The sequence below is a fragment of the Lineus longissimus genome, chromosome 1 (assembly GCF_910592395.1).
Source record: "Lineus longissimus chromosome 1, tnLinLong1.2, whole genome shotgun sequence".
Taxonomy (NCBI): Eukaryota; Metazoa; Nemertea; class Pilidiophora; order Heteronemertea; family Lineidae; genus Lineus; species Lineus longissimus.
In genome coordinates this window covers 3,332,671-3,357,605 of record NC_088308.1, presented here as the reverse complement: position 1 = coordinate 3,357,605, position 24,935 = coordinate 3,332,671, and the positions used below count along the sequence as shown (strand labels likewise).

The window sequence follows — 24,935 nt, the reverse complement described above, 5'->3', positions numbered from 1 at the left end:
TGTATGTCATCAGATAAAGTTCAAAGTGATTTTTTTTCAGGGTAAAGGCGAACAGTTAACGTATTGGCTAATCGGTGAAGAAGAAAGCGTGCGCCATGAGAGGTTGAACAGTAATAAAGAAAGTGGCATAGGGAGCATGATTGACGGCCACAGTGACATTGACATGAAGAGACACCACGAAGCCGACGGCATCGTGGTATGTGATAGAGTTCCGCTTATATCATATGAACAAGGTTCACCCATGTCCGATGTTGAGGAACACGTGAACCCTGGGGCAGATAGGACTGCATCAAAACCACGCTCTGCCTCAGATATAGAACTGGTGACTTTCAACGACACGAGGCGAAAGTCGCCCGAGAATCGGCCAAATGGGACGGAACTGCCAACCTTGCCAGAGATTGTCACAACATGACGTCATAAGGGCCACCTGTATTTCTGTCCATCTGATTAATAACTTCTGATAATATCCGTGATTTAATCAGTAACTTACTGCACATGTCAACTCCTTGGGGCAAACTGTCATATTGTGTATTAAACCAATGAGTTTCTATTGTAACGTTAAAGTTTTCCTGGTAAAACATAGTTACTCTACTGGCAAGGACCGCAACTGGGGTGTCGTGTTTAAAACAACAGACTTAAACTGATACCTTGAATAATTGGTAACAGAAATCAGACAATTTGTCTTTCTTTCCGTCTCATCATTCATGCTATTCTGACAATATCTGTATTGTTTGTTTATCATTTTGTACTGAACATCCCGAAGCTCTGGAACAATAACAGCTGTGAACAGCTTTTGCAAAGAAGGATTGAAATAAGAGCGTTTCGATTGTCACATCGTAACATCATTATATGTGAGGCCACTATTTTTATCTGGACCCTAGCCTGCCACAGTCACATTGTGACTGCTCATAGCATTGTGCATCGCTTCATGTTTTAAACTAAATGTGGGACTAATGATGATTATAATTATCCGGGAGGCAAATCATTTGAAAGACGGATGTCATCAGTGACATTGGACAATAACTGCAAGACAGATTTCTTCGAGTTGCCCGCCATGATTCTTCATGGGCAAGTGCACAGTATTGAGTATGAATATGGTTGTTGGCCACAGACTCCGACCGCCAGCGACCGAGTGCCGCGCACCCATAATTCGTTTGCCAACTTAGGCCGGTTTTCATTCTCCAAACGTCATTACGTAACTATCGTTGACAAGGACGTCTCACTCGCTTTACTAGTGTCTAAAAAGCGGCATAGGAGGAGGACCGATGACTGGGAGATTGGTATGTTTCGCAACTCAAAAGAGCTACGAACGACGAAGTACGAAGTATAATGTATGTAAAACTACTAAAGCAGGACTTTATCGACGATTCTCTTTGAAAATTACCGCGATCCTCGTGAAACTGTCTACAGAAGATGATTAAAGAGTGTCATGTAAATGAATGAGCACGATACTTAATGACGCGACAGGCGTTCGTACTTCGTCGTTCGTCGGGTATTGCAGACAAAACTCCAAGATCGGAAGTCCCTTCACCGTGGCTTTAAATCATTTGCAATGTATATTATTGTTTATTCATTACGAAATTTATAGAAGATGTTGAAATGATAGATATCAATTAAACTAAAATGTTACTAACAAAGAACTCGTTGTAGCTATAATTATTCCCATATTCGGATACAGCGTCCAACAAGTTGCTTGCTCCTCCCCTCGCCCGCTGAGGATGGGAAGTACTGAGTAGGCCCTGAAGCTCAGGATGATTGTCCCAATGATCTGATTATTACAACTGAAGATCTAAAAGCAACTTGCCAAAACGACCGAATACACTGCGTCCGGGGCGTTCCGACAGCAAGAACAGTGAATGAGCAGCCAACTGTGCACTGTCATTTTGAACCATCAGAGGTACTTCGTCCGTAACCTTCATTCATACGTCCGTATTAACCTCGGGGACATTCAGGTTCAAGATGGTGCATCGTCCCGTGACCCATGCAACGTCTCTGGGGCGACAGAAAACCTGGCTTCGCTCCTCGCAATTCACCATAGCTAGTCCAAATAGATAATGTCTTGTCAATGTTGTCTAGCCACGAAATAAGGACAAGGGATTGTTTCACAACCACTGTCACGTTTGTCTTTAGTCGTTTATTTGTTGCTTATTCACAAGTATAGGTCAACTAACGATACAACGCAGTGCGTACTGTTATGTTTGTGATTCCTTCCCGTGGCCTTCACGTCTATGGGGGCGCGTTATGGGGGCCGCCTCGATGGAAAACACGGGGTGCATACTACTATTTCTCACCGCACATGATGGAAAGTGACAGTTGTCTTACCACATAAGATGGACAAGGGACTGTTTTACAACCACATAAGATGGAGAGGGAACTGTGTCACACCCACATAGGATGGGAAGTGACAGTGGTCTCACCACGTAATGTAGACTGGGTTCTGTGTCGTAACCACATAGGTAGGCATTGGACTTTGTCACCACTTATGACGGACGGGGAAATTTGTCACAAACACACAAGATGACAGGAGACTATATCATAACTACAAAGGATGGACAGGAAACCTTGTCATATCATAGCACAAGATGCACAACGCACTGTGTTCACAACCACATAAGATGGACAGGAGACTCTGTACACAGAATGGCCGGGGTCTATGTCACAACCACATAAGATGGAAAGGGACAGTGGTCTAACCACACTGGGTCTGTAATAGGCAATGAACTGTGTATCACAATGACCAAAAGACATTGTTACCACTTTTGATGGATGTCACAACCACACGAGATGCCAGGAGACTATACAGCCAGACGCGATGGATAAGATGGACAGGACACTCCATCATATCACAGCATGCAGGGGACCGAGTCATAACCACATACGATGGACAACAGCATGTTATGTTACCTCATATGATGGACAGACTGCGTCTTAACTACATAAGATGGACAGGAAACTGTCACATCCACAGAAGACAGACAGAAGCCCGTCTTATATGTCAAGGGACTGTGCGTTTTACAACGGTATAAGGTGGACAGGGGACTATGTCACACTCACATGAGATGGACAGGAGGCTTAACCACGAACTTGCTCAAGGGGGAAGTTACCATTGGACTGTGTTGAGCTCCTAACCAAGTCCAACGGACAAGAAGTGTTGCCACAACATAAATTTTTTGGCAAGAGATGGTGCCACGGCTGACCGGATAATTCGGAGCAAGGGCTAGGCCTGCAGTAACAACAAAAACATGCATAGAGTTGTCATTTCCATTCAATTTATTTACAGTAATATACAAAGTCAGAAACCATCTACACATTGTCCTTTCTTATTATCACCAAGTAATTTTCGGATACACCAGAGATAAGAGACACCGACAAGAGTATTTCCTCGGGGAAAGACAGGTGGTTCAATCAACACCAAATGTTCAAATGTTCAATGTGATATGCTTTCTCTGCCATAGTCTTTATGTCTCGTAGGCTTGTATAGGACATGCATCACAGACGCTGGTATATCCTTGCAAACTAGTGTAATCATCACACAACCCCACCCCCCAGAGTCATTGTCCTTGCACTGTACTTGCACTGTTCCAGGTTAGTGTAATTATCTCGAAGGCTCTTCCAGATCTCGTTCCAACTTTTCAAATTCTGACTGGGTAACAGTGTCAAGATCATCTTCTACCTGAAATTTCAGAGGTGGACAAGTAGGATTAATTTGTTTGATCAATTCAGGCCAATCAAAACTCCCAATTAACATTTCAGACTCACTCTAGAAGACAAGATCGTAAAGTCCCAAAATTCATTCAAAGAAGAGATTACTTGCAAATCAGTCCCCTTCCACAATAGAGAGGAATGTCAGCTACAAGGTCAAGCAGGTGGTAGAGAGTCATGTTTTTGACACCGCTCAAAGTAAAAATTGTCCAATCCAGAAAACATTCGCTTTTGAGCTGGAAAATTTCAAAATGTTATACCAGGTAACTTTATACAAGGTAATTTTAACTCTTGTGAAATTTCTGGAAAATGTCAATGAGATACTGTCATTTCCATGCTTTGAAGAGGGAAAAGTTTGGAATTTACACTCTACTTACAGCTATCACTTCTTTCACTTCAGGGATATAGAACTGTAGCATATTTTGAACGCCACCCTTCAGCGTGACAATAGAACTGGGACAACTTGTACAGGACCCTTGTAACTTTAGCTTGACTATACCATCCACAAAATCCTGAAGCACAACAAGACGTATGATAAGATGTCGCTTTAAAATGATGACGAGAATACAAAAAGAGCAATCTGATCATAGCTTCTGCTTATATTCCTTGGGAGTCACCTCCTTTCTAGAGGATGCTGTTGTAGAGGATTCAAAGATGGACAAAACCAGGACAATAGGCCCAAAAGGACTCTTACAATATAAACGATATCTCCACCATCCTCTTGCACTGTCGGTCTGATTCTCGTATCGAGCAGTTCTTTGATCATGATGACCGTCTCATCATCATCAGGATCAACCGCTGTGTCAGATGGCGGCAACTCCTCTGTCAAAATGGGTGCACCAGATGTGAAGAAGTCCATGATGGTAGCAAATATCTCCGGTTTCAAAACTTTCCAGTCAATATCCTCACTTGTCTGCAAATGGAAAGAGAACAACTGACAAACAGAAATCAGAAAAAATACTTCATGATCTTTCATAGTAGTTGCACCGTGTTCAGAATTAAAGCCAAGCAACAACGTTTTGAAAGTACTATCACATCAATATCCAAATCCAACTACTAATTTCAAAGCATACCCATCCAAAATGCCGATATGAGATCAGTGACATGGTAATGAGAGCAGCAGGCTTATAACCAGCAGGTCATAAGTTCTACTCAAAGAAGGACCAATACTGTTAAGTTTTGTAGTGCAATCTTTAGTAAGGCACTTGACCAAACGTACTTCTCTCCACCAAGGAGTTATGCAATGGTAAATAGCCCTTGGAGAATGACAATGTGTGCAATTAATGCGTTATCAGCTTTACATCCCAGATAGAACTTTTTATCTCACTGACTCACCTTGGTCACTGTCACAAAATCAGCACCAAAAAACACTCCTTTGACACCCTCTATTCTGAACAACTGCCTGAAGTGAAAAAAAAAGGTAGACCGAGTCAGTTTTTTGAAAAGCCATTGTATGACACATGCAAACATAAATGTCAAGACACGAATCATAATCACATTCTTTGAAGTTTACCATGCTTCCCTCATGGAAGTTGTTGGACAGTACACAAGACATTTTAAAGTTACATTTAAATCTTTTAGAAAAAAGAAACGCATCACTTTTCTTTATCACTACAAGTGATGATGTGCTTTAGACTGAGCAAGAAGACTCTCCAGTTTTTATGGATGGGTTAGGACTTGAGAAAGTCAACATGTATGATCAATGGCTAGAAAATGCTTTTCAAAACTTACTTGGCAAGTGGAGAGCAATGTGCCGCCTGGACATTTGGGAAGTCGATTGTGCCACTTTCAAGAACTTCTTTACCAGGCATAAACTTCATACTGTTTGGATTTGGCGTGTCTTGTACTTGAATGAACATGGTGGCAGCAGGAACTGAAATAGAAGAAGAAATAGCTCCAACGGTGGATTTTTTTACTTATAGATCAAATCCTATAAATTTTACAGTGTAACATCTAAAACATCATCACGCAATTTCTCTATGCTAAACTTCCAACATGTGACAGTTGGTGCGACTTTATTCTCTCAATGAGGAAAGCACTCAATTGGAAGAAGAACCAACAGTCTGAGTCAATCACTCAGTAGGCCTACCCACCGCTCCATACCCACCTGGCTGAGAAAACAAGTCCAAGGTACGATGTCGATGACATGATATGGGTCGTATTCCTCTTGATCGGCAAAGATGAGTAAAGCTCCTTCTTGAAGTTGAAGATACAGTACAGGTGACACTGAAGAACAAAAAAGACTTCAGTGGCAAAAGATATGCGACACCTTCCGGAATATTCTTGAACTATACAAATTATGCAATTTGCTCTGCCAAACAATCCATTTTTCAGAGCATCTACGAATTTGCAGCCGATCTTTTGTCAGCTCACGGAGTCCCTAGCAGTAGTACTAGCTAACAATACCATTTACAACGTTCTATATTACCCTGAAAGCCTACTTGACCCCACAAAACGTCGAAATATCGAGAACGCAGAAGAACGGGCCGCCATCTTGGTGGGTTGATGTAAAAGACGAAATATCCTTGGCAAACGGAATATCGGTTGTGACTATACAGGGTATCACACAAATTTGGAGACATGCAGTTACGCACTGCATTATGCACGATTTGCAGTTGAGCGCAACACTGAGAAAGTCACAACCAGACCGAACTCCACTGCCATGTACAAAGTCACAACCATGTACAAATTCACAACCATGCAAGACATAGAGAAAAGATAAGACCTGAAGACCAAATTTGTCTTTGTCTTTGGGTTGGTTTAACAAGCATCCACTGGAGTTCATAACTTCATGGCATCCCAACAAAGGAGGTTGAAAGTGGCATGTTTTACTCTGCAAATTTTTTGAATGAAACAAGAAGTGTTTTGAATTTCTAGAGCAGAGACAATTTTTTATTTCATTTCTAGGATCATGTTTTCAGAAACTATACAACAATTAGATAAAACTACAACACTCCAGGTGGCTCATCAATAACATGGTACACCCGTAACCTGAACATCACAGTTAGAACTTGAATATATTTTCTTGAGACAATCCAGTTTTTGTGCAAAAGTTTATCATATCCTTATCAAATGACTTTGTCCCACTAATTAGCACCAAAGTGGAAGGCAGTGTCAAATCACCCAATTCCTGTTGAATCGTGTGCCGACTTATTCGTCCAATATGAAAACGATCACAATACTTTTTCTTCGCAATAACGTTGACCTCAGTATCCTCACTTAGAAAATACTCAACAGAAAAGTTCCAGTAACTACTCCATTCATCGAGTTTGTACTTCAAAATAATGTCCGCAAATGATCGACAACCATAGTGTAGTTTTACCAGTGTTTCGTCTGCTTCATTGTCAAGGATGTGCTGGATGACTTGAACCATTGGCGCAATGCCTGTGCCTGCAGCAAGCATGATAATCCTTTTGTACTGAAATAAAACGGGAATGATTCTTGAGTGGCTTTTTTCATCTGAAGAGGAGCTGTAGCCCGAGTAGATTAAAAATGGCATAGACTTATGAAATAATAAGCTGGTCATTTTCAGCACGAACACAGAATGTTTGTTTTGCAGTGTCTCCTCCAGGGTTGTACTATCCCCAGACGACAGGGTCAATAAAACTAACCCAACACACTGGTAAGTGACTGATTCACAGATTATTGGATCATTCCTCCAGAGCAAGCAAATACAAAATAATGGAAACTGAATGTTCCTAACCTGATTTTGTTTGTATGTTAATTGTCCAAAAGGTCCCCTCCAATAGACTTCTTCACCCACTTTCCAATCTTTCACATACTGGGACATCTTGCCCTTGGGATAAACCTGAAATATCATTACAACATATTGTAACATGTTACTCCTATCCTGAGAAGTCCTTCTTAGCCAGTGACAATAATGGCACAATCAGCCAATCACACAACTTCTGCCTATATAGTCTCCCAGTCAAAGAACAGAAACATTTTTCAGGTGCCTCATTTGTTTATCCTGGAGAACTAACAATTCTGTCAAACGTCTTATGATAAATAAGACTCCCCTGTTTTATTTGGCGACAACAACAACAGAGAAGCCAATTCGCCACAAGCACATCATAACAACCTTGATAAGAACATCGAAGCTGCCTCTTAAACTGACACAACTGACTGGGGTGTACTGGCGTGTCACAGTACTAGGCAGCCCTCTACTTCGCATGATGATATGCTGCCCCACTTGAAGACCAAGACAACCATTTGTTGGAAGTGAAAACCTGTAGAGTTTGGTGTCATGACTTATGACAGAAATTGACTGAATTGCAAATGGTCTGTATTCAGTAAGAGAGAGGACACTGTCAGAAGAATCCGCCTGAAAAGATAAAGGTAAAATGGTCATAGAACAAATGGACAATACCGTTTTAATTACCCAATATTTTTCAAGCTTTTCATAAAAAGGTGTTGAGTTGAGCATGGGCCAATCTGTCCAAGAAATCACCAATAGCCATCAGGAATTTTTCTTCGCATTGGTCACAAGCCTTCTGATCACAAGTCAGTACGCTCCTCCACTGTACCATCTGGCTTCCCCAGCTGATGCGAACTTGCTCATTGTCAAGCACACTGCAGGGTGATTTCTCCAGCACCCAAACACAGGGACACAAAGGTAACCATTAAAGATGGCAATAAAAGAATGAGTTTTATACGATACAAACCTCTGTTTCTTCTTTGGTTATGCTGGCACCCTCCATGACTTTCCTACAATCTTCTTCCCACAGTTTTAATTCTTGGTCGTAGATATCGAATACACATGGAATGCATCCAGTCCCACAGCAGTCTGCCTGACTGGGTTCCTCTGGCTTGGGCGGGAGAAGATCATCCGAGGATGCCACAGGGACAGCCCATTTAGCTTCAACTCCCAACTGATCCATCAACTTTTGATCATCTTCAAAAAGGAAAAATGTTCAGATGGTTCTACTGGTGCCATTCAAACAGTTTCTGTAGTGTTAGGGCTCCAACTAATTGAGGACCACTCCTGAATGAAAAAGTGTACGAGCGTAAAAAAATGTACATGTGCCATTACTTGGGACTTTCAAGCAGTCTCAACTTCTGGAGGATTAACAGAAAACATAGAATACAACATGAAACCAAATCAGTTAAACAAAATATATATCGTAAAAATGGGAAGTTAACTAGAAACTGTGTGATGGTTGATAAGATTGAGTCTTGAGATGGTCCCTGTTCCTGCCTCCAGGGCTCCTCTTTTGCACGTTTACTACATTTTTCACACAACGACATCAGATAAAGCTGGTTTTATGAAGGTTCACTATTGTACCTCACATCTTTTTATGTAGTATATGGAGCAAACAAGCATTCACATCATGTTTTATAAACAATTTATTAGCAGAATTGTAACATGTGTAAAGAGTCTGCTATTTTTTGGTTCGTTGTTTGAGTGAATGCCGATATCATTTCCTCTTTGGCCGCGACCGACATTGTCTTCGGTCACCCGAAGTTTTCGGGTCGTATGGTTGTCCCTCGTCACTATCAAAGCAAGACAAGGGGACAAGCAGATTTGCAGTAATAGTGTTGGCCTTTCCCGATAAGCATCTCCTCCTCCACATTGCGGATGGAGTAGTCCCTGCCTATTATTCCTGGCCAACTGCCTCGCGAGTCCAACCCCTCTGCAGTCATGAGCGGGAGCATTTGAATATATGGAAAGAAATCGTTTCATGCTTCAATAAATTGAGGGGATTGCAATCTAAGGAGGACTGAGAGCTACCCTGCACAACTCCTAGATTTACTTCCTTTTTCTGTAAACAACACGACTATTTAATTGATATACCAGTTCCCGACTGCCAGAAACAGACACTAGAATTGCATGCCAGAATCTTTAGTGGCTGGGGGAAATACATGTATTAATGGCGATAAGGAGTGCCTTCCAACCCTCTAAAACACCTATGCCCCCATTCTCGGCCAACCACAAAGAATTCAAGTAGGCCTGGCGTCCATTTCCGGTGGACAGTTATCAGTATATGGAAACACAATGTTTGTCTTACACAAATGAAGTAAGAATTCACAACAGGCTAATAGTTACTTTTTAAGCTCATCATTTATTAATATAAAGAAAACAACAACAATAAATCATAAAGTGACAAATTCTAAACAGAAAGTAACATTTAAAAATCTAAAAGTTCCCTAGACTTCATAGTTCTTCAATGCATGCTTTTTCAAATTATTTCACGATTGTCACAATTTTAGTAATATGAAAATTTCATCAGTGACTACACTTTTAAAGTGAATCAGATTCAGACATTGCATCCCCCCCCCCCCCACACACACACACACAATACTCCTATACAACAACAAAAATACACCTAAGGCACAAATAAATGACAGTCTTCACAATAAACATGATACAAATGTCAAGATTGTTATAGACATGATATAAATCTTTTAAGTATAGGCCTCCAGATCAAAGTGAAAGAGGAACAAACTAAACTGGTACGGAAATCTCTCATTAAATTTCAAATTTCTTAAAAACACAATAGTTATTCGCAGGACACTAGGTTAAGATTAGTTCAAGTGACTGTCAAGCTTATTGGAAAAGTCCATGATTACCACCACTACCACTTAAACAACAAAAAATGATTTGATTAGAACGGGATAGCGTTCAAGCATAGCTAATTGTGCTTGTCACATTCACTGTTAATCAATTGCAGGGGGATCACATACCAACCTGTTAGTGTCACCCCTTCTATTTCCCTGAACAACTGCAAAAAGGCAAAATGGCGTACGAAAATTTTGTTTAAGATTTTTAGGTACAGACAAGACAAAGGACTATGTGTGCACACAAACAAAATGCACAATGAAGCACTCACTTCAATATTACGTTCGCCCAACATAAAATTGACTAGTTAATCAAGATGTGAGACATTTCAGATTTTTGGATGATTTCCAGTTATCAGTTGTCCTTTTTCCCAGCAGGCTCAACATTTGCACTTGGCTTCTTGATCACCAGGAAAACTTTGGCAACAATAATCACAAATATTGTAAACACATGCATACAGTAGTATATACTGGACCAATATGCTATTGTCCAATCAAATCTCAGCATAAGGAATGCCACAGAAACGTACTCGACTTGTCTTATCCACAAAAACCAAAGGAACGTGTCAACGACTTTCTGTTGAAATGGTGAGGCGTCATTCCGGAATGCTTTTGTCACGTCATCCTGCGCCATGGTGAAGAGTGGCATGGAGAGGAAGCTAAGGTAGTAACCAGGATGAAGACCGTGCCAGTAGGCACTCACTGCCATTGTTACTGTCGTCCTAAAAACGAACGACATGATCAGAAACATGACAAGCTTTTTAATCAATAAATAAAAAGGAAAATTTACATTTACATTTTGTCACTTAAATTTTTCGTCACTTAAGGCCTAATGATCTTTCCAGGTCATTAAGGGACTTCCTCTTAGGAACTGGCCAAGAACAAATATCCTGTCCAAATGACACTTTAGTTAATGAAGAACAGAAATAATACTAGGAAAGGCCAAAGCCTGTTTTTCAAGTAATTGCCTTGAGTTCGTTGCACGCTTCAAATATATTATAAAATTATGGTTTTCCTTCAAATCCCATTCACACGACAAGAATCTTTCCATAACATTTCTCCAAAATTGGTGGAAAAAACAACTTTAGTTGACATTGAAAGTTTGCCGTTATTGCTGAAAGCCCAATGAACTAGGAGGTGGAGGAAGACAATGGACAACATAGATGGAGTTAAAGTGGAGTAAGTAAGTCCACTGAGCTCAAGTCTGATTTCTGTGTTCTTAGATGTACACATTCATTTCTTGCAAACTTCAATTTTGATGCAGAAGTACTCTTCTCACCTGATAGATTTCATAGGGAATTTCCTATAGACGAAAGCAGCAAGCCAATACTGAACACTCTTGTTCCAAGCCTTCATGCCCCCACGGACACCTGGAGCTAGCTCGCAGCCGTGGATATCTATGTTACGAATCGTCTCAAAACTATAGTCTATATCTTCTGTATCTTTATCAGAGCTGAAATATGAAGAGAATAAGGTATGAAGAAATCAATCTTCTGACATTACAATCACAAATGCTCTTTTTTGGAGAGTGCTCTCCATCCATTTTCTAAGTAGACTTTGTCGTTTATTTCAAATAAATCCACGGACGGTCCAAATACGGAAAAAAAATCTTTTGTGAGTTAAATGTCTTTTCAGTCATATTTGATATCTGAATCTGCTTTGGTGAGACATTCAAAATCCAGCAAATACTTACAGTGCCTTCAAAGCCTTGAGATCTGTTGGTCCTTGGCCACACCTCGGCAAGGACACTGCCGGGTATGCACCGAGCAGGGAGGAAACACACACTAGCTCGGCGAGGATCCAAGCGCAGTACATCCTTGTTCTGAACCACAGCCACACCATCACCATATAAAACAGGCGGTACCAAAATGGGCGTTCCTGGAATTCTTCAGTGGAAGCAAACTGAGAAAAAAAAACATTTTAGTTCAAAATCCCACTTCCGAGGTTCAATTTTCCCCTTGTCCGCTTGCCTTGAACCCCGGGCCTTGGACAACTAAATCATCAGACAGACAAGTTACAATAAAGTAGCTGCAAACAAGTAGAAATTCTTGGGGTCTTGATATGAAAAAGTGCAGGGCAACTGTCCTATTGCAATTATCCTGGCACCAGTTGTTTTCAATATTACTCCGCCTTTCGATATTTCAAACTTTTGTATACGAGGAACCTGTATCTCAGGATATATTGCAACGGACAACCAGACATATTGGAGCACTTGCCCTTCTGGCAACTGCGTAGAAAACCACAATATTGACCACTGAGTTCTGTTATTCCTTCACTCTGAGTCTGAGCATGCTCATGTTATGCCCAGTATCACCCAAAGAAGTTGTGTTTGGACTACTTGTAAGTATCATGGGAGAGCTCAGGGGCATTGCTAGGAAGAAGGGCCAACAGAAGACATGTTTGCAGTGCGACATGTCATCTGAACTGACCTACATTTTTGTGATAATAAATCAGAAAGAATATGGGGTCAATACAAGCGTGCAATGATTAGCTGATACTACCTACAAAGGTGATCTAAATATGGCCCGGAGGTGGGGCTTATAGTTTTGAGGTAGCTAGTCCTGCTTTTCTATTGCCTTTTGACCATACATTTGGTTCTTCTGCCATTCATATATGCATGTAACTGCAAGTTCCAGCAAGTTCCAGCATTCTTTGTAATTGATCTAAATTGACCTTAAGTATTCTCGACCCATTTTTCATATCACCAGGAAGTTGGAATTCTAGTGTCAAGAAGTGAACAAAGTCTCCAATTCCAATACAACCAACAAGAAAGGAACCCATGGATACCCCGATGGTGGATGTTTCACATTCAAACTTCCAGCAGTTTTAAACAGCCACAATATATTCATTATTAGGACAAGACAGAAAACAAATTGCAAAGATGCTCAAAGGTAAGGATGTTTTAGAAAATAAGCTGAGAGTGAGAAGCACCAATTAGTGAAGTCACTGTCAAGGTATCTTTAGAGTTTTGCCGAGAAGCACCAATTAGTGAAGTCATGGTCAAGGTATCTTTAGAGTTTGGCCGAGAAGCACCAATTAGTGAAGTCACTTTCAAGGTATCTTTAGACTTTGGCCGAGAAGCACCAATTAGTGAAGTCACTGTCAAGGTATCTTTAGAGTTTGGCCGAGAAGCACCAATTAGTGAAGTCATGGTCAAGGTATCTTTAGAGTTTGGCCGAGAAGCACCAATTAGTGAAGTCATGGTCAAGGTATCTTTAGAGTTTGGCTGAGAAGCACCAATTAGTGAAGTCACTGTCAAGGTATCTTTAGAGTTTGGCCGAGAAGCACCAATTAGTGAAGTCACTGTCAAGGTATCTTTAGACTTTGGCGGTGAAGCACCAATTAGTGAAGTCACTGTCAAGGTATCTTTAGAATTTGGCCGAGAAGCACCAATTAGTGAAGTCACTGTCAAGGTATCTTTAGAGTTTGGCCGAGAAGCACCAATTAGTGAAGTCACTGTCAAGGTATCATAAGACTTTAACTTAGAAGCACCAATTAGTGAAGTCACTGTCAAAGCATCTTTAGACTTAGTGAGAGTGTCCTATATGTAGGTTATCATGGCAGATGATTTAGTGGGAGAATCCATGAGAACACTTACAATAACAGTGCAAGGATTAGGACTCCCGCTTCACGCAGAACAGATTTGGTGTGAAAGCAGCAGTGTATGAGTATGACCGGGCTATACACTGCTGCTGAAAGATATAACATGACAATTAGGGACTTATACCCGAGATCAAAAACCATCAAGAATCAAAACAGTCTTCAGAATAAGGACATCGAGGTCAACATTTCCATTCACAATTCATACATTGAAAATCATATCCGAAGAACTTATCATGCCTCAACAAGTGTTATGATCATTCTTAAAAGAGATCTTTTGTTACATGCACTTCTCAAGTCTTCTGGGTCTTTATATGACCCAGATAGTTTGTCGAGCGGTAAAATTTCACTTCAACAGGCATTGTCCACTTTATCAGGCAGAGTAGGCATTCTTGCCTGTATATTGTCTCGTACTTCGCCTAATGCTGTGTTCTGAATAAGGATATCAGGAGAAGAGTACCAGGATATCTTGGGAAGTGTACAGTTTAAGTGCCAGACAATGATTCAATATGTTGTGAAGAACTTAAAAAATTGGAAAGCTACTCAAACATGCTACAACTTTGTACATGAGGATCACCATGCAACTCAACCAGCACCTTGATAGATAGGCAAACATTGCAGTAACAGTCCAAAATGTAAGTCTTTAATACGCAGCATACTATTTCCTGAGTGTGAAAACTTTCAGTTTTAAAATTAGTTTACACAAATCTTCTCATCAGACCAACCATTGTACAACTACAAGGCAACACAAAAAAGATTATATACTTTTGATTCAGAGTAACTCCCAGGATATCAATCATAAATTTATCAGACCTTGGTTGCATGTTGTTGAGAGCAATGTCCGATCTCATTACCTGCATTTCAGTAGAGTTGATTTTGTCACACTGAAGTTACATTTACATAACTGTGCCATCTGTCAAATGAACCTACTACCACTTGGTTCTAGGACTCCTTCTCTTGCCACCCCTCCACCACCCTCCACACTAAATGCATTTTTAAGTTGACAAAAATACTTACCTCCAAGTCGAAGTAATGGGCAGTCAGGAGGAATATGGCAAATGATAATGGCAGAACCTTAATCTTTGCCAACAATGCTGGCACTACGTCAATTTTGGGAGAATTCTTCAAGTGTAACATGTCGTGGTACGTCCTGTAGCGGAAATATGGACCTGCAGTCAAGAAAGAAGAACATTATAAGCTTATCGAATACAAATTTCATTGCATGCATAAAGTGTACTTACCGAAATGTGACCCGTCACAGCAAAATCAGACGCATGTCGCTCTGAGCTTGGCAGGTTGAGACGGACTGTTTGTTCATTTCTCTATTGTCTGCCTTTTGTGAAATACGAGCACACCTATTTCTTCCATTATCTACTGGTGTCATTTAGGATCATCTTCTGTGCGACATGCGCCTGGATTTGCTGTGACGGGTCACAAATGGGAGCTTCCCACAGAGTATGCAAAATACCCAGAAACAATGGAGTTGTTTCGAGCAGCATTATGAGGCAGGTTTCGCAAGCCTTACCAAGAGCTACAAGCAACAAAGTATGAAGTATTCTATAAGGCATTTTCTGGAAAATACCCCTGATTCCTCATACAACTTAGTATAGAAGATGATTTACGAGTGTTGCGTAAGACTGGATGACACCACTGACCTTCGTACTGCTTCCTTCATCCTTAGTATGATGTGAATTACGAATCGTGCCTAAGAAAGAATCAACACCTTTCAACTCAATCATAATAAATGTTGATATCATGGCTGGCTATTTTCATGTCCTTATTTTTTGACACAAAAAAGTGTCACTCACCTGTGAACAGTCCAATGTAGCAGTATCCATACATAATCATGTCAGGAATGGAAGGATCAACATCTCGGTATTCCACAGTCAGTTTCAATTCCTCATTTCCTTCCTCTTTTTTCAACTTTTTCTTGTATTCTCTGCTTTCATTCACTTCAAAGGCCAAACCAACCATCTGTCAACAAAACTAGTGTCACATCATTCATGTAATTCAAGTCTTAGTAACATGCTAAATGTTCTGCTAAATGTTCAAAAAGGCTCTGGGGAATCAACCCTGTACAAATACACTTACCCTAAGAGTCAGGAGCAATTGAACTGCATTCACAACTCCAGACATCTTTGGCAATCCAAATATTTCAGTCATCCGGAAAAATGCTAGATAGGAAAAGCACCAGATGAAGCTTGCAATATGGCAGTACCTGTCGAGAAGGTAAAAGTAACAAACAACTTGTCAGTTCATGATATGCCTCCCTAAATTTACATGTTTTTTTTGGTTGGGGGGGGGGGGGGGGTTAATGTCATTTTTATGCAATCATGAGCAGAGGCTTTAGGACATGCATTCTGTTTTAACAAGGAGAGTTCCTGTTTCAAGATTTTTTCACATTTGGCTCCCCATAGATTTTAGTACCTGTTTGGCAGATATTTTACAATGAAACTGTTGACTACGGCAGTGATAAGCGAGTGTGTGCTCTTCCAACCGCACGTGGAAACCACCATTGTGAGCCCCACTGAGCTTGATAATATCTTTTTTCTAGTGGCTCCATTCGTAAGCCGCAGAATTTGGCCGAAAATGACAGAAGAAATGAGAATTATCGCATATCTCCATTCATCGGGAGACATTTTGATATGCACGCCGCCTGTGGGGAACTTCTGACACTACGTAATGGAAAATGCACTGCAGCTAAAAATAGATCTAGATAATGTATGGAGCGCTGAAACTGTATTAATGGCACATTTGTCAGGCGACGTCTTACTCTTTGTACATGATACACAGTTGGTTTCAGCTAATTTTATCCATTGGCATGTGTTCTGTTTCATGTTATCAAAAACTCAAATATATTCATATCAAAAATCGACGGTGTATCAGTTACCTTGTCATGTCCTAATTTGTCAACTATTGTCATGCCAACATCAATTCTAAGGTCTCCATCCATGCTTTTGTGAAGGATGGATAATACGCACAATACTAGTAGATAAGCCTGACTTTTGTGCTAAAATGTATGCTTATTTTTCTTTAAGTTTTGAATAAAAATCACTAGGACAACAATAATAACTTTTGCATCTGTTTTTGCTCTTTCAGTTTGGGAGTTGTAACCCAGATAAGTCCCTACATCTTTTCAGGTCTTATCATAAAATTCTTAATTTTGAAACTGACACACTTTTTCCTTGTCTATTTTCAGCATCCATTCCATCCCATAGCACATTGGGCAAGGTAGTTTGCCGAAAGATTTATAATAATAATAATTTTCCCCATTGCTGTTCTCTGCCAGATTTCCCAATGTCAACACCAGCAGAACATGAGCCGCGTTACAAACGTGTGCTCAATTATCACCCAGATTACTTGGAAGTGAAGCAACAAAAGAAGCAAAGAGTAAGTCTGTTTAGAGCATCTTGACACTCAATGTATTGACATTACTTGAGTGCTGCTTTCATTTCAAGTTGTAGCAGGCATCTCTTCCTCCAATGAAGTGGCCTGATGTCCATGTTGGTCATCCAGGAATAGACGGATCAAAGTTAAAGGCCGAGAAACAGTTGATGATGTCATAAAAGAAATTCATAAAAACATACTTACAGATTACTGTAACACTGCAAACTGCATAGTATAGTCTTCCTAATCCTCCATCAAGTTATCCCAATATTTTGTTATTTCAGGAAGTGAATGTTGAATATGGGAAAAATGCATGCACAGGTAAGATACAGCTACTGACTGGTGCAATGTTACACAAAGAGATACTACTGTCATATTGTCCCATCGAGAAATATTGGAACTATCACATCCAAATAATACTACATTGTACATCTCAATTGGCCTTGGAGGAGGAATACTCCCTGGAGAAAATCACCTCCAAGTGCAGAGCGTTCGCTGAAGAAGAAGAAATGGCACCACTTGTACAAGATGTACAGCTGTCACATTCAAGTGGGTTCATCAACATATGCTGAGTGTTCTGTTCAAATGGTGCAGCTGTCATCATAATGGTACTGATGTCATATGAGTGCTTTTACTGTCTAGTGGTACACAGACAAACTATTAGTGATAATGCTGCATCCAAACAGCACCACAATCACATCCCAATGGTACACTGATATTCTAATGGTACTGCTGATGGGAAAGAAACTTGAATGATTCTAATCACTGTTGCAACTTGGTCTATTTCCAGGAAAGTTCTTCATTCGTGTGTGGAAAGGTGATCAAAATATTGAGTACATAAACATTGACAAGGACCAGTTCTGTGGGGTGCAGAGATGGCACTTCACCAAAAGGAACTCGGGATGGAAGAACACAACTGTGGAGAAGTTCTTCATAGCGATCCTGCTAAACCATGCCACATACGTTTTCCAGCAGATGAATAGAGACAGCATCAGCGAAAATAAACAACAGACGGCAAATTTCTTGGTGGAGTTGGAAAATGTTATGAAAGAAGATTTAGGAATTAGTAAGTCTGGAAAGTCATAGTCAGTACCAGTACTGACCAGTAATAGTGGGCTATGGCAGATAACCAGTAAGATTGGGCCATGTTTGCAATGGCAAAAAGAGCAACTGAGTTTTGCTTGCTTGTATCAAACCAGCTTACTCTTCTCATGGTTCATGACACATGAGGACTTGAGAGAACACCCAAAAATGTATTTTTGAAGCATGAAACTTGGCCCAGCATCCTCAAGTTTCCAAGCTTTTGTCTAAGCTCGAATTGACTCCAAGTCAAGAAAGTCTTGTGCAAGCCTTGACTTTTGCCTGAAAAGACTGTAGCTTTTCCCAATTCCTTTTTCAGAAAATTGGTGGAAATGTGTTACCTGTCACAGTAGTAATGAACAGAGCCAAATCACTTTGCATTTAACCAAAAGTGCCTTGTCCATGGTGGATGGGAAAGAACATCGTCCTGCATGCTTGAAGAGATGGGACATCTCAGAGGTGAAAGACTGTCAAGGTTTAGACGGTGATGGATCAAAATTTGTTGTCCAGTTTCATTCAGGTACATAGTGGTTCATGTTGTTTCACAGTTCAATCTGACGAAGAGGGGCTGTAATTAACAGATTCACAATCAGTCTTTATTCCCATTAAAAAGACATAAAATTAATCTTTTTTTCTAACTAAACTTGACGCTATAGCATCGCTGGCTATAGCAGTCTTAGGTAGTTTATTAGGAGTTTATAGTTTGCAAGCAGATAACATAACTATATGCCATAGTTTTAAATCTTGATAAAGTGCAAAAACCTTGGTGGTCAAGATGTAAAAAGGTACACATATCTCAATTTCCTATCATGTTGAATTCTGATTGTTTGAGGTTCTGCAGGAGTCATATCAAAAATCATTGTTAGCTTTGGTGAGCGGAATGTTTTACGTCTTAACTCTAAAACAATGACTGTTTTTTTCTGCAGGGTGCAAGCTTAAGTGTGCATCAGGATGCAAAAGTCAAGAAATCATAAAGCTGATGAGAGCCACCATTAGACCTACTATTCCCCCACGCCCAAAAAGGAAAAATGCCTTTAGAACTTATCATTCTTATGGACATACACAAAATGATGAAATAGAGAACAGCTATGATCAATCTGGTTCAAACGTATGTACTCTTCCTTCTGGGTGGAGACCTGGAGGCATGACTCAATCTAGTGAAGACAATGGTCACGGTAACATTTGGGACTTCATGTCGGCTGTCAGTGAAAATACTCCTGACCAAAACCATGAGGAGGTGGAGGATTGCACTGGGACGTCATGTGGTACAGGAAATAAACCCATCACTTTTGAGAGCGTCGAGCGCAGGAAGAATCCCTTTGTTAGACAAAGGTCAGTCTGCAGTGGTTGTTATACGGAGAGTAACTGTCAAATTAGTGCCTCATTTGGGAATTCACGCAGGAGCAGTAGCTATGGGGATCTTGCAGATATCAAGGACATGGATTTTACTTTGTGGGGCAATACAGAGAAGGTAGCTGGACCCCAACCGCTGTCAAAAAGGAAAGGATCAGAAACGAGATCAACGATGAAGCTGAAATTGGACCGGATAACGAAAAGGGATCAAATGAGTATCCGTAAATCTGTACACGAGGCGACTGATACAGACACTTGTGACAAAGGGTCACTGACAAAACAGTAAGTCAGCAGGCCCAACAAGGGTTGTCCCAACCAGAGTAATTTTTTTGGTCCCTTGAAAAAAACTTTACCCATTAGCGTAGTCATAAAACGGATTGCATATTGCAACGTGCTGCAACTAGTTGCATTAAATTGAACCGCTCAGAGAGACTTATAATGGAAAGCTTCATAGACTAGATGCTGTAAGGATCTCGTCTGCCACTATACCATTCTACCTCACTGCCACCTCATAAAGTAAGGTCTTCTGTCATTCATTTCAGGGTTAGCATTTGGGAGTTCGAGCCTCACAGCAAACAAACATCAGATGTAAGTCACTTGATTTTGATATGTGCAGGGGACATTGAGCTCATCTGGAGCAACAAAGCCTGCATTTTAGGCTTTGTCATTTCCAGTGGGCATCCCAAGTAACCTCTATTGCCGACACCAGTAGGACTAGGCACTGGTGTTTTTAATAGAGAGGTGTCTTCGATTGGAGGTAATGCCATTATCGTCAAATAGGTGGAGTTAACTTGAAAACACATGAGTGGGTTATACAGCAACAACAGCCTAAACCTAGAGGCAAGGTCAGCACGGCTGCTCTCAATAAAATATTGACTGCAAAGATTCAGACTGATATCCTCTGCGGTTTGTGAGTGACTTTCTGATAAGTGCAACCAAAATGCAGGTCCTCTACGTTAGAGTTTATGTAAGAAAAGATCCCGGAACAGATCCCAATTCATGCTTCTTGTTTTTCGTCTCAAAGGAACTGCTCACCTGAACATAATCTTTTCAGGTGGTTTACACACTGAAGAGAATGATGGATAGAAAGCCTCCCGAGAAGGACACATTAGGTCTTCCCTGGGTGCTCTACCATACCGTCTGTTGCAAACTCATTCCTGACTCTTCCTGTCCTGGACTCACAAAAGACTGGCGTTTCTTAGCAGAAAATATTGGTAAGAACTTGGTTTGTACTATGTAAATCAAGTAGGTTAGTATACAGGAGCTTGATTTGGCTCAATAGATTTTGTTCCACAGCCAGACATGCATGCAGTCAGTCCGTTTTTTGTAACAAAGTTGGCTGTCTTAGAGAGTTCTGCCATAGAGCCTCAGAGTTCTGTAGTCAGGTTCCCTTTGGCCAGTATTCATCTCTATTCTTCATAAGGGAGCAGGTCTGATTTACATCAACTGGAGTCTGGTCACCTCCATATTCACATCAGGCAGATTCTTAAAGCCTATTCTCTAATTGTGTTTTTTAGACCGCATAAAACTGGAAGTACCCTGGCAAAAATGGAAGGCATTAATGGAATACACATTTCATTGTTTTCTTATTCAGGTTATTAAGAATTTGTCTTCATTCTTTCTAGGTTTCCACAATGAGGATATCCAAATGATTGCATCCTTCATATATCAAACTCCTATTGCAACACCACAGGATATTTTGTTACAGTGCTGGCAGGACAGGCACAATCGTTGGCAGGGGTGGTATTCGCCAGAGTGCACAGCCAAAAACCTTGTCAAGATCTTGGAAAAGATGGACAGAAGAGACATTGCAGGAATTATCAAAAACGCAAAGAAGAAGCCATCATTGGCATCAGCATTAGGTCTCAATAAACCGTTTCGAAATTGACCAAGTGTCCTTCCCCTTGTAAAGTCAAATGCTTTTTTTCTAATCGGCTGTGCCATGATCATCAATGGAATTCACTAATTGCACTGATCATTCTTTGTGGGTTGAACAGAAGCAAGGCACATGTTCATGGTATAAACACAAGCGTGCCAGACCCAATGATTCTGTGATGGGCTTGGAACAATGAAATGACCCCCAATTTTCTTGTTGCAGAATTGGAGTAGTATCGTATATGTATTGGTAACAAACCTATATGCCTTTGAAGGCTTCCAAAGGTCTGTGCAACAATAAAAATATGCACTTTTTAGGTATATCATGCCAGTTGTTTTGCCTCATCAGGAGTCATCTTGATGTATGGTTGATGGATTTCATGAAGTTCTGTGAAATGAGTCCTCAGGGAAATGATTACATTAATGCAGAAGAGGTCAGTGGTTAGCCCATCTTTTTCTTTAGTTCAGACACAGGCTTCTCTTTACTATGTTTAAATAGGTTGCCTATTCTAGATAACCCAGAAATCTGCATGAAACGCCAAGTGTTAATGAGAGAGAGTGCAGCAGAGAAAATATACAAAATGTCAATAGATCTGTTACTATTTAACGTTACTACTGAAATAGATTTAGATATCCTTCATTTGGCCACATGGGCCAGAAGGAACAAGCCCTATCAAAAATGAACAAACTATTTCTAAAGCCTTTTACTTGTACATTTATTAATTCGAAGATTGTCTCATCATTGTTTATATTCAGACGTGTCACTTCAGTTCCAGTTAGATAGGCAAACAAACTGCAAGTTACTACTCTTTTTGATAATGCACAATTTCCACTCAAACACAGATGACCTACATGTAATTCAATAGCCCGCCAGAGGCCTTTTGGGAAGATCAGGGGAATGTTGCGATAATGTACACGTACGTTTATCACAAACATACTTGACAAATAAAATTCTCTACTCGTACAATTCTCCATAAAATTCATTACATTATCTGAATGAATAATAACACTTGAGCATCCCCTGTGAATATGTCCATATCTTTGTTTATTGTGTAAATAAAGTCTTGAAAACACAGTAGTCTTTGTTCCTTATTTAAAGGAAAAAAGAAGTGTGTCAGCTTGATTTAGCTCCTCCTAAATGTATTTTTGGGAGAAATACCGTAAAAGAACCGTCTTGCTCCATAATCTGCTTTTAGACCGCCCAGGCTTTTGAATGGAAATGTGCACCACCTGTTCTCCCAACACATGCCAGTCTTTCCTGTTGACATATCTTGGCTTCCCCGAGTAATGTCAGCCATAATATACCTAAATGCAATGTTCTTTCCCATCCTTGGAAGGTTGGTCCGCACAGCATCAGAAATCAAGGAGCTGCAAGATGAACAAAGACGTAAATACAGAACTACATTTTGAAAAGGAGTCAGCAAATGTTTTCGTCAATATGTTTTTTTCCGCCTCTGTGTCATCAGAAAAACATGTGATTTGGTATTTTAGATAAACAATGCCCTAAAATAACTCTGTTAGTTACTTTCAAGATTGTGAATGGAAAATTATACAGAACCCCAGGAAATCACTCATGTGGTAAGCGGGCAGGAATGGACTACATGTGATAAAGCTATGGCTCCATTAGTTGTTCAATTCAAATCATTGAAAATGCATCAAAAAATGTCATGATACGTACCAGCTGAGGTAGAATTTTCTCAAAATGGTCAATATTTATAATGTTTGACGACTCATTCTGTAAAAGATGGAGAGCAGAATTGACAAAAAGCACCAAGATTAACACCTTCAGCGCCGAACCACGTAGATCTACGTGACCCAAATCCCGCCTCTTTGAGCTGGTTATCGGAGTCTCATGGACTTCATGAAAGAACTACGCCATCGCCATCTTCAGGGCACGGGAACTGAAAAGACAAGACGAGGTCTTTCCAGTTCCAACCGTGCCCTGAAGATGGCGATGGCGTAGTTCTTTCATGAAGTCCACGAGACTCCGATAACCAGCTCAAAGGGGAGGGGGATTTGGGCCACGTAGGTTCGGCGCTGAAGGTGTTAAACAGAGTAGGTTTGAGGCCTACACATTATGTTGCTTGTAAAACCTCAGATAAACTCCTCTAAGCATTTACTCATTTTCTCTGAGGTGTCTGGAATCCAGGAGTACTACTAAGTCACGTGTTCCCAACTTAACAGAAGTCACATCATTTTGACATTTGTACAACTTCATGTTGGTGATCAAGGCTGATTTTGGATGAGGGAGTAGTGCAGGAAACCTTGGCATTCTGAACTCTCATTTAAGAAGAAAAAACATAGACAATTTCACATGCACCGACTAACATACCTGAGCCCTTTTCGATGACCTCAGTATAGCTTCTGAAATCAGAAAGTGACAGGAATAGAGATACACAAGAGGAAATTTCTGGACTAAGATGAAAAGAATCGATGTATCCATTGCTGCCATAACTACCAGCTCAGTCAGAGCTGCATGAAAAAGCATCATCACATCACCTGATTATTACACTCAGATAGCTGGCCTCACGACACGACCAGGCTGTCTTCACAATCACTGTCATAATGATATTGGAACATGGTAGGCAGAGGATGAAAACTGATACAGATTTTGTAGCAGTAAGAGCTTGATGAGACCATTACATAAGACACTTCCTTTTTTTACATGCTTCCTCACCTGCAACAAATATCCTGGTGACCTCAGAAGCCATGATTGCTGCATCAGTGCTCACTAAAAAACAAAAAGTTAAAACGGATGTAGGAGCTTTTGTAATTCATTCACTTGTAAACACAAGAAGCTGCTGGAACATTTTAGAACAACATGATGCATATACCATTTGCGCTTGCTTTGGTGGAGCACTTGACAAGTCTTAGGTCAGACTGAGTTTGGAATCATTCATCATTTTATCGTAAATCAAGAGGTAGGACTATTAATGAATGATCCACATTAAGACATACCTTTTGTCTTCTCATCTTTGAAATGCAAGTTCAATAGTTTGGAAATGGTTTCCTGTAACAACAAGGATAACACAAATTAACAACTCTCCTTCATTTAAAAAAAAAATCTGCATAGGCCTAGTTGGTTCTACTCCTTCGCAATAGATGGCGTTTTCCAACAAAACGAAAAAGTTTGTCACTTTGGAGTCAGATTTCTGGAAATTGCACAGCAACCTGATCAATAGATTTAGCATTTTCGATTCTCTAATTTACATTCTTTTAGGTGAACGGGAGAGAGAGGCTCGATACTAATGGGTTAGCAAGAAATATTCATTTTTATACCTGCTTGAACTGAACTTTTTGTGAACCGTCCGCCATGATTCGAGTTTCCCGGCTCAGCATCATGTACCGACAATTTAGGTTACAGCCCTATTTGAATATTT

At 40.4% G+C, this 24,935-nt stretch overlaps 6 protein-coding genes across 11 annotated transcripts in view; 2 read left to right on the top strand and 4 right to left on the bottom strand.

The window, feature by feature from the left end:
• LOC135485345 (guanylate cyclase 32E-like) overlaps positions 1–1,631 on the top strand; it is a 68,345-nt gene extending 66,714 nt beyond the window's left edge. The window contains exon 22 of the mRNA XM_064767248.1: positions 41–1,631. Within this exon, the coding sequence (XP_064623318.1) occupies positions 41–412 (372 nt within the window). The 3' untranslated portion in view covers positions 413–1,631. The remainder of the gene's footprint in view (positions 1–40) is intronic.
• A 1,618-nt stretch (positions 1,632–3,249) lies between these two features.
• On the bottom strand, positions 3,250–6,201 carry LOC135497946 (NFU1 iron-sulfur cluster scaffold homolog, mitochondrial-like). Its single transcript, XM_064787994.1, has 7 exons — positions 6,131–6,201; positions 5,810–5,928; positions 5,434–5,575; positions 5,038–5,104; positions 4,397–4,615; positions 4,080–4,214; positions 3,250–3,673 (listed from the first exon to the last, which is right to left on the bottom strand). The coding sequence occupies exons 1-7, from the start codon at positions 6,193–6,195 to the stop codon at positions 3,596–3,598; spliced, it is 825 nt and encodes a 274-aa protein (XP_064644064.1). The 5' UTR covers positions 6,196–6,201; the 3' UTR covers positions 3,250–3,595.
• A 389-nt stretch (positions 6,202–6,590) lies between these two features.
• On the bottom strand, positions 6,591–9,117 carry LOC135497938 (NADH-cytochrome b5 reductase-like). Its single transcript, XM_064787982.1, has 5 exons — positions 8,987–9,117; positions 8,367–8,686; positions 7,784–8,026; positions 7,406–7,510; positions 6,591–7,120 (listed from the first exon to the last, which is right to left on the bottom strand). The coding sequence occupies exons 2-5, from the start codon at positions 8,580–8,582 to the stop codon at positions 6,707–6,709; spliced, it is 978 nt and encodes a 325-aa protein (XP_064644052.1). The 5' UTR covers positions 8,583–8,686; positions 8,987–9,117; the 3' UTR covers positions 6,591–6,706.
• Positions 9,118–9,346: 229 nt separating this feature from the next.
• Positions 9,347–16,730, bottom strand: LOC135485320 (lysophospholipid acyltransferase 7-like). Its single transcript, XM_064767211.1, has 7 exons — positions 16,288–16,730; positions 15,952–16,078; positions 15,669–15,834; positions 14,878–15,029; positions 11,954–12,162; positions 11,540–11,713; positions 9,347–10,982 (listed from the first exon to the last, which is right to left on the bottom strand). The coding sequence occupies exons 1-7, from the start codon at positions 16,497–16,499 to the stop codon at positions 10,616–10,618; spliced, it is 1,407 nt and encodes a 468-aa protein (XP_064623281.1). The 5' UTR covers positions 16,500–16,730; the 3' UTR covers positions 9,347–10,615.
• On the top strand, positions 11,360–22,630 carry LOC135485293 (uncharacterized). Of its 6 annotated transcripts, none has more exons than XM_064767168.1 (10): positions 11,360–11,439; positions 12,969–13,151; positions 17,060–17,250; positions 17,532–17,568; positions 18,038–18,313; positions 18,647–18,847; positions 19,254–19,962; positions 20,223–20,268; positions 20,735–20,894; positions 21,306–22,630. In XM_064767168.1, the coding sequence occupies exons 2-10, from the start codon at positions 13,142–13,144 to the stop codon at positions 21,566–21,568; spliced, it is 1,893 nt and encodes a 630-aa protein (XP_064623238.1). In that variant the 5' UTR covers positions 11,360–11,439; positions 12,969–13,141; the 3' UTR covers positions 21,569–22,630. The 6 variants fall into 6 exon arrangements, with proteins under 6 accessions (XP_064623238.1, XP_064623247.1, XP_064623252.1 ...); XM_064767177.1 differs by lacking the exon at positions 11,360–11,439 and adding an exon at positions 12,529–12,811; XM_064767182.1 differs by lacking the exon at positions 11,360–11,439 and having other exon boundaries at positions 12,529–13,151; positions 17,150–17,250.
• LOC135485328 (centromere protein X-like) lies at positions 22,617–24,880 on the bottom strand. The gene is made up of 6 exons (XM_064767223.1): positions 24,835–24,880; positions 24,514–24,565; positions 24,233–24,286; positions 23,888–23,919; positions 23,234–23,290; positions 22,617–22,923 (listed from the first exon to the last, which is right to left on the bottom strand). The coding sequence occupies exons 1-6, from the start codon at positions 24,868–24,870 to the stop codon at positions 22,909–22,911; spliced, it is 246 nt and encodes an 81-aa protein (XP_064623293.1). The 5' UTR covers positions 24,871–24,880; the 3' UTR covers positions 22,617–22,908.
• Positions 24,881–24,935: the final 55 nt, after the last annotated feature.

Coding starts and splice junctions, on each gene's coding strand:
- LOC135497946 (XM_064787994.1), bottom strand. CDS start 6,195: ATGGCGGCCCGTTCTTCTGCGTTCTCGATATTTCGACGTTTTGTGGGG. Junction 5,105..5,433: donor CATTGCTCTCCACTTGCCAA/GTAAGTTTTGAA, acceptor TTTTCACTTCAG/GCAGTTGTTCAGAATAGAGG. Junction 4,616..5,037: donor ATTTTGTGACAGTGACCAAG/GTGAGTCAGTGA, acceptor TTCCATTTGCAG/ACAAGTGAGGATATTGACTG.
- LOC135497938 (XM_064787982.1), bottom strand. CDS start 8,582: ATGGATCAGTTGGGAGTTGAAGCTAAATGGGCTGTCCCTGTGGCATCC. Junction 8,027..8,366: donor TAACCAAAGAAGAAACAGAG/GTTTGTATCGTA, acceptor TTATCTTTTCAG/GCGGATTCTTCTGACAGTGT. Junction 7,121..7,405: donor TAACATACAAACAAAATCAG/GTTAGGAACATT, acceptor GTTTTATTTCAG/TACAAAAGGATTATCATGCT.
- LOC135485293 (XM_064767168.1), top strand. Junction 18,314..18,646: donor GAAAGAAGATTTAGGAATTA/GTAAGTCTGGAA, acceptor TTCCTTTTTCAG/AAAATTGGTGGAAATGTGTT. Junction 20,269..20,734: donor ACAGCAAACAAACATCAGAT/GTAAGTCACTTG, acceptor TAATCTTTTCAG/GTGGTTTACACACTGAAGAG.
- LOC135485320 (XM_064767211.1), bottom strand. CDS start 16,499: ATGTCTCCCGATGAATGGAGATATGCGATAATTCTCATTTCTTCTGTC. Junction 12,163..14,877: donor CCCATTACTTCGACTTGGAG/GTAAGTATTTTT, acceptor TTTTTTTCTCAG/TTTGCTTCCACTGAAGAATT. Junction 10,983..11,539: donor TTCCCTATGAAATCTATCAG/GTGAGAAGAGTA, acceptor GTTCGTTTTTAG/GACGACAGTAACAATGGCAG.
- LOC135485328 (XM_064767223.1), bottom strand. CDS start 24,870: ATGGCGGACGGTTCACAAAAAGTTCAGTTCAAGCAG. Junction 24,566..24,834: donor AAAAAGTTCAGTTCAAGCAG/GTATAAAAATGA, acceptor TTGTTGTTACAG/GAAACCATTTCCAAACTATT. Junction 24,287..24,513: donor CAAAGATGAGAAGACAAAAG/GTATGTCTTAAT, acceptor TTTGTTTTTTAG/TGAGCACTGATGCAGCAATC.